At 51.6% G+C, this 16005-nt stretch overlaps 1 protein-coding gene across 1 annotated transcript in view; it reads right to left on the reverse strand.

Annotated features, from left to right (window-relative positions):
• Nucleotides 1-6: 6 nt before the first annotated feature.
• Nucleotides 7-16005, reverse strand: part of GNAO1 (G protein subunit alpha o1) — a 118938-nt gene continuing 102939 nt past the window's right edge. The window contains exons 5-7 of the mRNA XM_019619803.2: nucleotides 15533-15662; nucleotides 2306-2459; nucleotides 7-444 (exon numbers count right to left, since the gene is read on the reverse strand). Of these exons, the coding sequence (XP_019475348.2) occupies nucleotides 257-444; nucleotides 2306-2459; nucleotides 15533-15662 (472 nt within the window). The 3' untranslated portion in view covers nucleotides 7-256. The remainder of the gene's footprint in view (nucleotides 445-2305; nucleotides 2460-15532; nucleotides 15663-16005) is intronic.

A 16005-nucleotide genomic window follows, 5' to 3' on the forward strand; every position in this document is an offset into this window, starting at 1 on the left:
CCCCAGAGCAGGTGGGAAGGTCCCCCCTCCTGCCCGCGGCTCTGAGACCAACAGAAAGGTGGTGGTGGATTTGTTGTTTCGTTTGCTTTGTTTTTATATATATATATACGTATATATATAATTTCCTTACGCCTTTTTATTTACCAACTCGCATGATTATGGTTACGACTGTTTCCGTCCCGCTGTTTCTCCCGTTGCGCTCGGTGTGTGTGGTGCGGTGTGGGTGGGTGCGCGGGGCCCGCAGCCGCGGCAGGGCTCAGTACAAGCCGCAGCCCCGCAGGTTGTTGGCGATGATGATGTCGGTGACGGCGTCGAACACCACCTGGATGTTGTTCGTGTCCGTGGCGCACGTCATGTGGCAGTAAATCTCCTTGTTGGGCGAGCGGTTTTTGCTCTCGAATTGTGCTTGGATGTAGGCGGCCGCATCCTCGTAGGTGTTGGGACCTGTGGGCACAGGGGATGGCACGGGGACGTCAGGTTGGACCCCATCGAGCTGATGCTCACTGGGCAAGGAACAGCCCCAAACTACTGTTTTTTCCTTTTTTTTAGCCATTTCAGCTTTCTTCCATGGGAGCCAGGATCTCAGCCTTGTGCCCCGGCACCATGGGGCTGATGGCTCCGCAGGAATGGCCCTTTAGCCCCTTCTCCCCTTTTCTACCCCATTTCCCACTCCAATTTCTCCCTTTCCCCCCCATCCACCCTTTTTGCCTCAACATTTACCCCTTTCCTCCCTCTTTGCCAGCAATTGGGTTCTGCCAGAGGCTCCTCCCTCCCCAGGTGCCACAAATTGCCCTCCCCACCCCACCCACCTATTTCCCCCAGCAAATGGAGACTGTGATGGAGGACACTCATCTATCCACAAGGATGCCCACCCATCCCCAGGGGTTCCAATCCATCCCCAGGGCTGCCTATCCATTCCTGTGTTGGCCATCCATCCCCAGGGATGTCCATTCACCCCCAGGGATGCCCATCCCAGCAGCACCGATGAGTCCCCACCACACATCGCATAGTGTTGGGCAGCCCCAGGGCCAAACGTCAGCGGAAAGAGTTGGGACGTCCATTGGGTGCCCCCTCCACTGTCACCCGTGGGTGGGACAAGGGACTTGCTTGGGGTGGGCCAGAGGCACCCTGTGGTGTGTGGGAGCCCCTCGGTGCCACACCAATGCCCTTTGCTTGGTGCTTTGGGGAGCTCTGCAGGCTGGAGGAGGGCCAGATGTTCGGGTCGAAAAATGTGCATTATGGCATTAAGCAGCTTACAGTGATGAGAGTGGCTGCACCAGGCTCCTCGCAGGGAGCTATAAAGCCTGAATTATGCCCCTGAAATCGCCTTTGGGAGAGTCACTGTTATCTGCAGATTTAGTTTCCTTTTCAAGTGCGCCTGCTTCCCCCTCCTTTCAGACACAGAATGTGGTCGTAGGGCTGGCCCCAGCCTTGGGGATGGAAAATGGGCTGATGTGCTTTGGGGATCGGCCAGGAAGGACAGTGGGAGTGGTGCTGTGTCTGTGCTGGGATCCAGGAATGTTGTGGCTGGGCCCATCTGCATTACCCTGGGGTGCCCATGGGGGCACAGAGGTGCACCAGGGCAGGGGCACCAAGCCCTCATGGGAGGTGCTGGAGCTTCCCAGACGGGAGATAATTTCTTTCCCTTAGAATATTCAGAGCAGACATCTTTCTATTGTGTTTTCTTCGTTTTTTTTGTTTGTTTGTTTGTTTGTTTGTTTTCCCAAGCCATGTTGGTTTCATTTACTCTTTTTTAAAAAGTACGAATCTCCTGTGATTTGAAAGATTTCCACTGTAGAGACTCCTTCCCCCCAGGACTGCACTTTACACCTCACAGAGGGTGAGGTGGGAGCTGTGGCCTTGGGGTGCTCGCAGCCCCACTCCTCTTCGGGCCCCATCAGCATGGCCAAGCGCAGGAGCACCCTGACCACTCGTTGGCCTGGTCTTCTCCGTGCCAATGGCGGCCCATCCCCTTGGGTGGCTGCAGACAACCCAACGGCTGCGCCATGGGGCTGGTGTTGTGTGGGGAGAGGATACTGACCCGTGGCCAGTGAGCGCCTCGGGTGCCCCGTAGGCAGAAGGAGCATTACCACAAGCAGCAGAGATGCTGGTGAAGGCGTTCACAGCACTTCAGAGCGCGGAGCTTTCCGCACTTGGGATGCACCGAGAGCGCTCCGGCTCCCCTTGCTGCAAGAATTCACCAAACATAAACAAGACCCCAAGGAATGCCCAGGGCTGGTGCACCCCTGGAGGTGCCTCAGCATCCATGACCCTCCCCAGCTCTGAGCTGCAGTCCCACACCTACCTGCGTACTCGGGGAAGCAGATGGTCAGGGGGGACTTTTTGATCTTCTCGGCAAATAGGTCTTTCTTGTTGAGGAAGAGAATGATGGAGGTATCAATGAAGAATTTGTTGTTACAGATGGAGTCGAAGAGCATGAGAGATTCGTGCATGCGGTTCTGCAACAGGGAGCATGGAGAGGAGGAGAGAAAGGCAAAGAGAGAGAGTTAGAGGAGAGGAGAACTGGTTTTTCCACACTGAAATGGTTAGGAAGCAAAACCCATACAGTCAGACAGGGGTAAGGGTGAGGTGGGGCATGGGGCTGCAGCTTCTCCTCCACCACCCCCTGCTCCTGGCAGGGCTGATGCTGGAATCACAAGAAACAGTGGAGAAAGAGCTGTTGATTCATCATCTGCCCAAAGAGAGGGCTGGGGAAGGGGCTGCAGGCTCTGGGGTGACCCACCTGTGGGCCACGTGGTGCCATCACGGTGGGGCACAGCCCAGGGTGCAGCAGGTGCTGCCCCACGGAGCCCTCAGCCATATCCTCAGCCTTTGGGAACTGCAGCTCCTGGTTGAGAAATACAGGGCACAAAGGGAGCTGCCGAGCCCACCTCCTGGGCTGCTCTGGGGAGGCTTAAAGCATGTGAGAGCTTGAGCAGGAACATAGAGGAAACGACTAAAAACCGTATTGTTTAGTAGTCCTTTCATGCATGAACAAACCACGCCTGGCCTTCCCTGTGCTGTGGGAGCTGTTAGCAGAGAGAACAGAGGGAAAGGAGAGCAGAAGGAGGCGATGCCGAGGGGCTGCAGGGCTGTGGGCAGTCGGGACGCAGTGCTCCTTCACCATCCAGGAGCGTGCAGGTGCTCCCTAATGAAATGATGACCCAATTACACATTTTGGAGTTTTCCATGAATGTTTTATTAGTGAGTCATTTTCTTAGCTACACTTCGGCTGCAGCTTTTGCATGCAAAATTTAGCAGATGTCTGATTTCATCTCGAAAGGCTTTGAGATTACGCTGTCGTTTCCTTGGCGAAGCAGAGCTGTGAATGCCAAGCAGCTGCTTTCCAGAGCTTCTGGACCTCATTTGATCCTTATACACATATTTTAAAAACTCCTATTGACTGACTGAAAACAAACCATTACAAGTGGACGCGACTCTTCTCACCTTGGCCAAGCGGCCTTTGCAAAAGGGCTGGAGTTTTTCCGCAGGCAGCAGGGCAGGTTTCGTTTCCTTGTTCACCCCACTTCGTTCCACACGTACATTATAAAGGAGTGGTGGAGGAGCGGAGGAAACAAAGGCTGTGCCTGGGGGATGGAAGCCCCAAATGCAGCAAGAACAGCCCTGATGACTTCCGGACACCCATGCAGGACATCATCCTGGAGGAGATGTTAGGAAACCCTACGACAAATACACAAAGGAAAACCCTTCTTCCTGAGCCTCTGGTGCTCCTGGAGCTGGTCCTTAGCTCTGCAGGATGGAGCTGTGAGGCCAGGTCCTGCTGAAGCCGCAGCGCTGAATACAGTGAAGGCAGCAGCAATGACAGCTGATTTTCCTACGCTGAGGCTGATGGAAAATTTTCCCTTGCTTTCTTCAAACTGGTATTCATGCTTTCTATTTCTTGCCTCCGGTAATGCAAGCCCTTTGGATCAAACACAAAAGAATAAAGTGACACGAGTGTTATTTTGAGGGGACCAAAAGGTGCTCCAAGTATTGTGTCACCATGGTGGGGGAGAAGCACGATTTGCTGAAATGAACCAGAAATAGCTCTTTTGTCGCTGTGCTGGCGCTGATTGACAGAGGTAGAACATCGCAATGCTTGCTGCTGGTGCTGGGTGTGCAGCCACGACGCTGGAGGAAGGCTTGGGGCAACGCCGGCAACAAGCCGAAGACGCCGTCTGCAATGCATGGTGCCAAATCGCCATGCTTTGTCTGACTGCCTTTCATGCAGATGCTTGCAACAGGAGAGCCTCGCAGAAGAAGGCCTGGTCTTCAAAAGAGCGTGGTGCACAAGGCTGTTCTTTACCCTGCAGTGTTGCAGCTGGCTGCTTGCGTTGGCAATGAGCAGTGCGACACAGCCATGTTGGGGTGAAGATCTCTCACCTTATGGCTTCATCCTTTGTCAGTGCTCTTCCAGGTGCGAGGCCAGAGCAGGAAACCCAGCACGTGGATGGCTGCTCTATGTGCACGGAGCAGAAGAACAGCCGATGCTGGGGCCAAGAAGCAGAACATGCCAAGGGAGACCAAATAAAACCCTCTCACACTAGAAAAGAGCTGGCACTTTATTAACATTTTGTAACTAATAAATACATTACTGACAGCCAATAAATTATTACAATAGCTAACGTTCTATTAAACCAGTGGACAGTCACTCTTCGTACAAAATTACAGTTAATGCGGTTGGGGCCATCAGACATGCGGGAGGAGCGGCTCGGCGGTCCGGTGGGAGGAGGGGATGGCGCCCAGAGCCGCGGTGACGGTCACTGCTCCTGTGTCGAGCTGCAGGGGGAAAGGAAGAGTGGGGAGAGGGTGTTGCATTGGGAGTGGGGTTTTAGTAGGGCTGGGGTTCCTCTTTCAACTCTGTGTGCGAGGCGGAGGGCTGAGGCTGGTCACGGTGAAGGCACTGTGGGGCACTGGGTGCTGCCAGAGCTCCCGTCCCTGCGGGGTCGTTTGCACGGCTGTGCTGCACTCTCTGAGGGGGTCCCTAAGGGCTCAGGAGATGTGGCCTTTGGAGCATGCGGCTGTGCGTTCAGGTGTGCTTGTGGGTGTGTGCTTATTGCTATCAGCCCCTGGAAAGGTTTTCCTCCTACGGGGTTCTGCGTCTTTGGAATTGCCCTTCAGCTAAGTGAGCTGATGGAGTTTTGCCATCTCCCTGAACCTGGTGCTGCATACAGAGCAGCACCACGTTTTCCCTTTCTGCTCGGATCCCTCGTGTGCCCTGCACGTGGTACTCACAAAGGAGCATCACCTCCAGAAGGCACGTCTTTTGGGAAGGAGGGAACAGTACACCAACAGCAGCAGCTGGAATGGAGCTTTAGATGTACAGAATGACAAAGGAAAGGAAAGTCTCCATTGTAGCACTGCCTCCTGTCCCCACTCCCCACCTTGGGAACACTGCCTGGGCTGGCACGTGGGCTGCCCCAGGCTTGCACTGCCTGGGCTGCCAGTCACGGGGAAGTGGTGACACAGCCACATCCAGGGTTAATTCACACTTTCTTCCCTGAAATAGCCCTGCATGCTCCATTCCGGACCCTCCCGAGGCTTTGGTTTGGTGCTGCCTTCACTGGAGACAGCCTCTGTGACTTGGTGAATTGGAGAAAATGTCAGGCACAGTAAAGGTTAGAAACAGCGCACCTCCAAACCCCACATGCTGCTGAGCTGATTCTGCTGATGGGGCTTAATAAGGCCTTGCTGCTGGTGAAGGCACTGGGGCACTTTGCACATGAGGTGCTCTGTCCTGGAGCTGACAGTTACATACACTTAAGGTATCTCTTGGAACTAACATTCAGCTCTTTAGCCTCTCCTCCCTCCTGCTGCTTCCACCTGCCTTACCGTCCTTTGCAACTTCTGTCTCCAACCCAAGCTTCCCAGCTCCTCCCCACTCACCCGTCTCCTGCTCTCCCCCCTTCCCCTCTCCTTGCACTTTTCCTGCTCCATCGCTCACCTCGGCTCAGCTCAGCTCCCTCCCCATGAAGCAGACAGGTCAACCTTCCCCATCTGCTGGTTGGCAGGTGACCAACTCTGTGACTAGCTCTGGAGCCACACCTCCAGAATGCAGGGGCATGAGTGACAAATCCACCAGCTGCTGCTGGCTTCCAATGGGGCTTCCAAAAGCACATCCCTGCCTTACAGGTACAGCCCGGCTGCAGGAAACCAGTGTGAATATTTCTGGTGTTCCAGAGCTGAAGTCAGTCTGCACTGCAGTCAGTCTGGAAGGGCTCTGGGACACCTCTCTGCAGTCCCCACCATGGGGCAGAGGGCTGTGGGTTGCCAACAGCGTCCCCAGGGCCACCGTGACATGCACAGAGCCCTGGCTGGGACACATCCTTCCTTGGCACACAGGGAAATCCCCACCATGGGCACTTCCCTATAGCCATTCCACATGAGACCCAGCAAAGCACAACAGGGCTGGGGATGGGAGCCACTTTACTGGGAGCACCAGGCAGATCTTAAAATTAATTCTGAAAATATTGAGGTAAAACTGCTATCTGCAACAGTTTTAGGCATCGCTTGGGAGGTGCTGTAACTGTGCCTGTCTCACTCAGGCCCCAGTGGCTGTGTCACTAATAGAGAGCAGAGCACAGAGCCAGGCTGCTGGGGCTCTTCCTGGGGCTCCAGGGGCAGGAGCTGCAGCGATGGGATCAAAACGATTTGCTGCTGCCCAGGAGATGGCAATTTTGGAAGAGATAAATAGCAAGCATTACAAATATCCCTTAATTTCAAGGAGAAAAAAAAATGGATTTGGATCCAAACTATGCTGTTGCTGACAAATATTTTAAGGCTTTGATTATTATTTTTTTTTTAAATGGGGTATTACTGTTTTTGGCAGTTGAAATGCACTTTTTGGGAAATGCATCAGCTCCTTCTACAGCACTGCAAATGGGAACGGAGGAGCAGAAAGAGGCAGCAAGAGGAATTCACCGAAAATAAACCCAAATAAGCCAGGAGAGGGCCGGGGAAGGTGGGACGCTGCAGTTCTGGGCAGAGGGAAGGGTTCACGTGTTCCTTCCTCATCGCCCTCCAAGGAGGGGAAGCAGAAGGGGGACCTGTCTGCTGAGGCCTCAGTAGAGTCCGCAGCCCCGCAGGTTGTTGGCGATGATGACGTCCGTGACAGCGTCGAAGACGAACTGGATGTTGTTGGTGTCGGTGGCGCAGGTGATGTGTGTGTAGATCTCCTTGTTGGGAGACTTGTTCTTGCTCTCGTATTGCGCCTGGATGTACGCCACTGCCTCGGTGAAGGAGCTGGGGCCTGCAGAGAGATGAACCCAGAGAGGAAGAGCTGGTTAGGGGGTGCCCATGAACCTGCACCCACAGCACCGCGTCCTAGGGCACCGCGCTACAAAGAAGTGTTGGTGGTTCTGTTTCTTTTTCTTTTGAAAGACAAAAATGCTCACTCAGAATCAAAGAAGGGCCCTGTCCAGCCTGACCTGTCTCCATCACCTCGCTAGGCCTTTCGGATGACTTAGGATTGCAGGGCCAAAATCGTGTCGGGAGGAGTTCCTCATTAGGAGTCTCTGTGCCAAACTGCAGCCCTCACGCATGAGGCAGTGTTCTAAGAAGCTCAAGGGTGGCCAAGCACCAAAAAAAGTCATCCTGGATGACAGGCACTGTCTGACACACAGCTCCACCTGGCACAGATCTGGGAGGCTCGACTTCCCCCGGCCCCTGCATGGATCCACGCTTGGATCCTTCCCCCTCAATTGGTGTTTTCACAGAATCACTGAATATCTGGAGTTGGAAGGGACCCATAAGGATCATCAGGTCCAATTCCTGCAGAGACACTGTTACAGGACAGTGAAGCTCTCCCTGGGGCTGTGATTTGCTGCGGTTGAAGGCAACAAGGAGTGGCTGTCATCTGTACCCCCACTGCTGTCTGAAAACATGGAGGCCAGAAGACTTAAGATGTGCTTGAGGTATGACAAGGATGTGTGCCAGGAGCAGGATGCTGCACGAGGAGCTGTGCAGAGTTTGGGCCAGGTCTGTGTGCTGAGCACAAGCAGGGCACTGGGAGATGCAGGAATGTTGGTTGCTCGAGGATTTAGAATTTAGATCCCGGATGGCCGGAATCACATGAGCTCAGAGCACAGCCTGGATTGCGCTGCTGTGCAGCTGAGCACTGTGGATTAGTTGAAAGCGCGGGTGAATTAAGGGGATGGAAATAGGCGGTGCTCTAGCATGCAGCTAGCACATTTGTGAATGCAGATCTCTAATAATTCTCTGCCAGCAGAACTAATGGACATCAGAAACTTCATTTCATCAAAAGCATTTTGTGTAACCGACTTTTGATGTCAGAATCCTGCTTGTCTGATTCACAGGCTTTCATCAAATATTTTTTTTTAACTCCAGGACAACTTTCCACTTCACACTGCTTTTCCCAATGCTACAAGGCGTTTGCTATGGGCTGGGCATCCAGAATGGCACCTTGAGGGAATCTGGAGTACGCTGAGAGCTGGAGAGCGTTGCACTGGCTCAGCCTGGGATGAGGTGTTCTTGGAGCAAACCATATTTGTTTTCCTCTCGGCACTTGGATGGGAACTGAGGGCTGCCCCCAGTACAGAACTCATCTTGGGGAGGACAAATAGCATCTAACACTTCCTGGCTGCTCCAACCTCTGCCAGCAGAAGTATGGAAGGGTGCTATTTGGGAATGGGGTTACTGGGAGACTTCAGGGAGGATTAACTAAATTAGGTGCACAAAACTTGATGAGGAAAGAGTGAAAGGTGCAGGTTTGTTGCACAGAGGAAGAGGGGAAGATAAAAATCTTCCAGGATAAAGAACACAGTGATCAAAAAGAGAGCAAGCAACATCCTAATCTGCAACCACGAAAAACATGAGGTTGGCATTACCATGAGCCTTCAGACACAAAGTCTGTGCCATTTCCATTGTTAGATCATAGAGTCATATCATAGAATGGCCTGGGTTGAAAAGGACCACAGTGCTCATCCAGTTCCAACCCCCTGCTGTGTGCAGGTCACCAACCAGCAGCCCAGGCTGCCCAGAGCCACATCCAGCCTGGCCTTGAATGCCTGCAGGGATGGGGCATCCACAGCCTCCTTGGGCAACCTGTTCCACTGCCTCACCACTCCCTGGGGGAAAAACTTCCTCCTAATATCCAACCTAAACCTCCCCTGTCTCAGTTTAAAACCATTCCCCCTTGATCTATGATTATCCACCCTGGTGAAGAGTTGCTCTCCCCTCCTGTTTATATTCTCCCTTCAAGTATTAGATCTTTTAGTATAGATTCAAATATAGACCTCTTAGACTAATGTGCCAGGAATATTGTGGTTCTGCCTGGAGCAAGGGGACAAGTAGATGGCTGAGATGTGGTGGTGGTGACAAACAATTGGACCTTCCCCGCAGAGGAAACATGCAGATGCTCCTCAGAACTCAGGCAGAGTTGATGATCCACCATGCAGCCCAGAGGAGCAGGATTGGATTGCTCTTCCCTATTCACAGCAAAAACGAAGTGCTCAGAGGTAGAGGAGCTCTGGTTAATAATTTGTTGGCCTGCCCAGAAATGTGACGCTCCTGGTGCTCCTGGTTCACAGCTATGTTTTCTGACAAAGAGATCCGCTTCTCTGTCTGTCAGCTTGATTCATGTGGATGTCTCTGGTGAACTTAAATAATTCATGATGATAAAAGCTTATTTTTATGATGCCCTCTTGGAATGGTAATGAAGGTTTGTGGGATCTGCAGTGGGAAGCAGCAGGGTGCAGCTGCAGACTTTGCTGGGCGATGTGTTCCCATCATGAGCAGGTCAGGCACCAGGCAGGCAGCAGGAAGCAGGGCTGTGCAATTCCCTGCAAATGCCATCACTGTGCCAATACCCTGACCATGCAAATGCCCTGATGAGCAGCGGTGGCTCTTCAGTGCCGAAGAACTTCTAAGTCACTCCCGTGCTTTTTGTGACCCACTGGAGATGATTGGGAATTTAGTGAAGATAAAAAAAACCTTCTGCAGAGAAATTGATGGGAGCACAGCTGTGCATTCAGAACTCTTTCAGCTCACTGCCTGCCTCGGTGGGGAGCGCAGCGTGCAGCCCTCCCATCCCTTTGCCCTGCACCCCACACATGAGCTTTCTCATTACCTGTGTACTCAGGAAAGCAGATCGTCAGTGGAGATTTCTTGATTTTCTCCTCAAATATGTCCTTCTTGTTTAGAAAGAGAATGATGGACGTATCTGTGAACCACTTGTTGTTGCAGATGCTGTCAAACAGTTTCAGTGATTCGTGCATGCGGTTCTGCAATGGAAAGAACATATCAGGCCAAAGGCACTGACTCGGGGCTGTTCAACACGTAAGGAAATCTAAAACAACTAAATTAAGGAGGAAAACAAACAAAACAAAAAAACCACAACAACTACAATATACATCATAAATGTATATATACATACAGCTGAACATACACATACGGCATCCCTATAACAATGCACATATACATACACAGATGCAGTCCCTATAATGTCTGATGTACAGTTAGTAACTGTAGGGCATTCAGCTATATAGAGCTGTTCTGATTTCGCATAGCAAACAATTTGGATGATCCCAGCTCACAGAAATCATCATGCACCATGCACGGACCAGGAGTCACGTTTGCTCTTTGATCAGATTCATGTGTCGGTGCAGCTCATGCAGATTTTCCAAATTTTTTTTTTCTTTTTTCTTTTTTTCTTTTTAACTTTCTTGAGCGTGTGCAGCACACAATCGGTTCTTTACATTAACCAAGGACTGGTAGATCCTTGAATTAATCTCGAGTTGGAAGCAGACCTGCAGGTGACATAAGCTGGGGAATGACCTTGCCGTGAGCTTTGCCTTCTCAGTTATTTTGTTTAGTGCTGTTGTCTGGGCTTGTCTAGGAATTTCGGAAATTTGCTTTTAGTTCTTTTTGAACAGAAAGTGTTCGGCAGAGAGGAGAAAAAGAGGAAAAATATTAAGAAAAACACAGAGAAGGGCATCTAAGAACAGCGAGCTACGAGTCAGGCAGCTACCAGTGGCGTTAGCCCACGCCCTACAAAAGAACATTAGCTGCTTGCCATGAGGTCAAGAAGTCAGCGTTGTGGTTAAAGTCATGCAAAAAACAACACAGGAAAGGAAAGAGAGAAAAGGAGTGAAAAAAGACCGGTGAGAGAGCTGCACGGCCCACCGCACAGCGGGAGGAGCTCACGGCAAAGTCACCCTACCACCATCTTCCCCCCTGCTTCCAACTCCAAACTCAATGGTTTTTTTTGTGTGTTTTTTTTTTCTTGGTTCAAGAGAAGCTCCATACCTGCCAAATTTGGTTGGTGTCTCAAATGCTCATTTTTGGGCCCTTGTTTGGCTAGGCAGGGTCGCGGAGGTGCCGAGGCTCGGTGCTGCTTGGCCGTCGGTGCCCGCGTCCGCCGGGCGCGCTGAGGACGCGGTTATGGCACAGCGTGGGGCTGCCGAGGCACGCGCAGGACTCGCAGACGTCGCGGCCGCGCGGTCGCAGTGCCGATGGATTTTGGCGCAGAGCGGCGCAGCCCCCCAATATCTGGCAATCCTGCAGGGCAGGACGCGGCCCCACCCCGCTCCGATCCGCGCACACGTTATCGAGCCCAGAGCGGTGCCGATTAACGCTCCCCTTTGCATTGCTGCACTTGAGCTGCTGACGGGCGCAGCCTGGCGGGACATGACCCCCCTCCTCCACAACGGCACAGCAGGAGGTTGTAACCACGTGCAACGTGCAAATGCAGAAATACACGTAGTTAGCGGTGCCGGCCGCAATCCGCGTGTGGGGATTGTCCCAGGTCTGTGTGCTGTATCCCTGCTCGCTCGCTGCATTGTGCCTGGCGTCAGAACTGTGCCCGTATGGAAACCCACAAACATTTGGTGTGGGCAGCACGCAGGGCCCACTGGGAGGAGAGGGGAGACTGGAGGGGGGTCAGGGGAACGAGGAGCAAAGACCCCCGACTGCTGGTCAGCAGGGTCCCCCACGGAACATTTGTGAAAGCATTTTTACCGTCTGTACTGACTGAAAACAAAAGCAGAGAGAAATACAGGAATGCATCCCATGGCATCGTCGTACTTACCGTGCCACCTCACTGCCCTTCCCAGCAAAGCCTTGCTGCACACCAGGCATGGCCCACAGCAGCACGGCTGTGCCAGGGCCCCACAGAAGCCCCCCTGCTCCCCTCCTACTAGGCACCACAGTGCTTCCCAAGGAGCAGGCGACTCGTAGCACTCAGTCTCAGCCAGAACATATACACTGCACCAATCAGGGTATTCCTGGAGGGATGACGGTTAGGGCAAAATTCTGTGATCCTTTCTACTTCCAGAGACAATTCTGAAGCCCCATGGGGCTGCCTGACCTGGCCTCTCTTGTATTTTCCTTGGCAACTAAGTGCTAACTAGCGTGCAAACTATAAGGATATTGGCCAATATCCTAAGCACAGAAACCCCATATCTCCCTCATGGTTTATTTCCGAAGATGCCCAGGCTGCTGCCACTTGCTAAGGAAATTTCTGAGTGCTGCAATTCAATTTTCCCTGCCCAGTGATAGCACAGAGCACGCTAAGTGGGACATGAAAGGAAATACAAACCAACAGGCCAATACTAATGCACATCCAGGGTCACCAACACGGTGCCTCCAACCCATTACGCGTTCAGCAATGGGGATGCAGACAATACTCTCATGTCTTAGCTCAGTATGGATGACCCAAATATCGTCATTCCAGAGGCAGCAATATGCATCCTTCTCCTCTCTTGTGATGGCGCTTTGCAGAAGAAGCAGAGGACCAATGGTTCCTGCGACAGGTCCCATATCATCCCTGTCTTAAAACATGAGGAGGAACAATGCAAACCTGCCTTTGTTCATCATCTCCTGCAATTTCACTGATGGATGTGACTGCTGTCCATCTCTCCTTCCAGTTACAGAGTTGAGGCTTTGCATCCAATGATCTCTTCTCATACAACACAACAGTAAGGCACAATTGAGACAAAATAGCACTGTTATGCAAAACCAAGCACTGCCTGAATTTCCGTGTGGGTTTGCTCCTCACTGCTTAAGCATGTAGCCCTGCAGCCAGTACCGGGACATGATGATGTGGGACAAGTGGCATACGATGGTGACTGGGGCAATGTGAGCCATGTGAGTGACTGGGTCTTCCTTTACAAAGCATGATCTACAGGGGAAGATGGGCCAAGAAGTCTCAGATGCAGAAAGTTTTCTTTCTGATCTGGATGTAGAGAAGCAGTTGCCTTCCTTGACATCCATGCGGTTCCTCTTTGTGGTGGGGAGGTGGGGAGAAAACATGTCCCTTATAAAACATGACAACCCTTAGGGACCCTTCCCTACCAGCTTCAGGATGGAGCAGCTCAGTGGGCATTTCACCAGGCTCTTTGCTCAGCCTTGTTTGAAACAATTGCAAGCCATTACAAAACCCCGTGCTTATTGCCAAGAGGATGATGACGTATCAGTAAAAGCTATAGCCTCTGTGCACCAGCTCTGCAAGTGTTTTATGCACTTGGCTTGCAGCAGGGCTCCTTCCTCCCCTTGCCAGCACTGAAAGCTCTGCAGGCATCTTCACACCTGTGCACCCTCCAAACTTTCAGTGGCTTAACCAAGTTGGAAAGTGCCTGCACCACAGCACACATTTCTACAGAAAACAAAATGGAGGATCAGCACCCATACTTTAGCTGCCCTCTTTTTCGTGTTTTCTAAATGAGAAGCAATAAACACTGATTTACGTCATTAAAACCAGCAGATGTGACGGATGCAGGCAGACAGCAAATCAGCTGGCCAAAGAGGTGCTGCATTCTGCTGCCTGTTTGGAGAGGCACTACGCTACCAGGGAGCAGGGTGTATGAATGGGGCCTTGCTGACAGGGTGTCTGCAGGGCTGCACTTCCCACTGCCCATGGTGCAGGCAAGATGCCATGCTGTCATTCTGCTGCTTTGCATTGTCCACACTCTGATGTTGATTTGGGTTAGGCAGGGGCAACCCACCATACAGGAGCAGAATGCTCTCCGCATTTACAGCGAATGTGTAAATGAACAGCAGCTCCCTCTGCTCTCCTGTTGCTCAGCATCCCCAGGAAGGCTTTGTCAGAAGGGAACAGTGAGCAAATGTCAGTGCTGTGCTGGACCCTTACTGATGTAAAAGCAAACCTGGAGCTGCGCAGATTCCGATTTCAGCAGCAGCATCATGGTTTGGGCATCACAGCCAAAGTCAAACCAGCAGAACACCTTGCTCTCCTCTCAGGCTACAACTCAGCTCCCTGCCCTGAACACCTGTCCTCTCCCTGTGTATTGCTCCCACCCCAAGTGTGTCCCCCCACACTCACCCAGCTGCAGGGCTGCGTGGCACTGAGTTATTGCCTGGATTTTTACATCCTGGCAGAAGATTATGGTTCCTCCCTAGTGAATCCTACAGAAAAACTGTGCAACCCTCATCAGGGATAAGGGCAGAAGGAGGTTATATACTGAGGGTTATAAATGAGCAGTCACAAGGAGGTGCAGGGTATCTTCATCGGTCTGCTTAGCTACCTGGAGGTACATAGTCATGATGTAAATACCCTGAATTCTGGTCCCAGTACCACCTAAACAAACTTCAAGTAATTTCATTCAACAGTTTGCCAGCACTCAAATAGCCAGTTTGGAAAAGGCTGGCTCCTCCAGTCTTTTGGAAAAAACAAGTGGTAACTAACAGCATACTTTCCTCGATTTCCTCCTCACCAGCAGGACTGACATCTCACAAGCAGGAGAATAAAGACCCTCAGACAGACAGGGCTGGCAGGTGTGAGACTGAGCATAGATGAAATAATTATCCAGGTTGAAGTATGGCTTTTGGCTCCTTTTTGTTAGACAAATGCAACCGGGTGCTTGCTGCACTTGTTAGTCCTGAAAGCTTTCATTTCCATCACACTGAATGAATGGCTAGAATACAGTAATGAGTCCTCTCGCATCCTTTCCGTGTATTTAACTCATTTGTATTAATAGCACTCTTTCTAATATCAGAGAGCACAGGTCCCTACTAACTTTATTTCCAGATGGTATTTTGAGCCTAATGTCACAGTAGGAAGTTATAAAAGCTCTCCTGAAGCAAATTACCTAAGGAATCAAGCAGTTCCACTTTTACTCATGAAAATGAATTTTTGTAGCCTGAAGAAATAGGTTCTGCTCCTTGCCTGAGCCTGCCTCAGGAGGGCACCTCGCTCCCACACCTCTACACCACTATAGGACCTCTTCCTTCCATTTCTTTTAAAAGCCCACCCATCTGCCTCTCTGCTTCCGGACACAGAGTCCTGTTAGCACACTTTGAAAACACAGAGATCAACCAGAAAAGAGAAGTAAAACACTGTGACTTCACCAGCACATGAACCATTACCTGGAATGCAGAACTTGTTTTTGGGGAGTGCGGAGGAGGACAAGCCTCCTTGGGATGTCAAAGGGGCAGCGACGCACAGAAGCACGTAACTGCAGTCCCACAGCCAGCACATGGCCGTCTCCCAGCGGTGCTGGCTCCATGACATCCCATGAAGAAGCACGGGACCCTGTGGGACCCGCTTGGCACTCACCGTGGTTTCGTCTTCATGGAGCACCTGGTCGTAGCCGCTCAGCGCCACGCAGAAAATGATCGCCGTGACGTCCTCAAAGCAGTGGATCCACTTCTTGCGTTCCGACCGCTGCCCTCCGACATCGAAGAGCCTGCGGCACAGGACAGGACCATCAGCGCTCGCTCGTTGTGGGGTGAGGGAACCTTCAGCAGTTTGGGCACTTTCCTGCCAAATTGTTCCTGGAAGGCTCCAAACGCAGAGCAAGAGGTTGATAACCTCTGGCTCGGTCTCTCTGCTGGCTGTCATCATGTTCATCAATACACAGAGCTTACTGTGTATGATCAACTCATTTTGGAAAAAAGATTTGGCCAATATTTGTCTATTTATGAGACTTGGGGCCAATCTCATATTGTCTTTCCAAGCAAAGAAGTGTTGGTTGGGTTAGAAGAAGGCAGCACAAGCTCCAGTCTTAAAAAGAGCTGTTTGATATACAA

The sequence above is a fragment of the Meleagris gallopavo genome, chromosome 13 (assembly GCF_000146605.3).
Source record: "Meleagris gallopavo isolate NT-WF06-2002-E0010 breed Aviagen turkey brand Nicholas breeding stock chromosome 13, Turkey_5.1, whole genome shotgun sequence".
Taxonomy (NCBI): domain Eukaryota; kingdom Metazoa; phylum Chordata; class Aves; order Galliformes; family Phasianidae; genus Meleagris; species Meleagris gallopavo.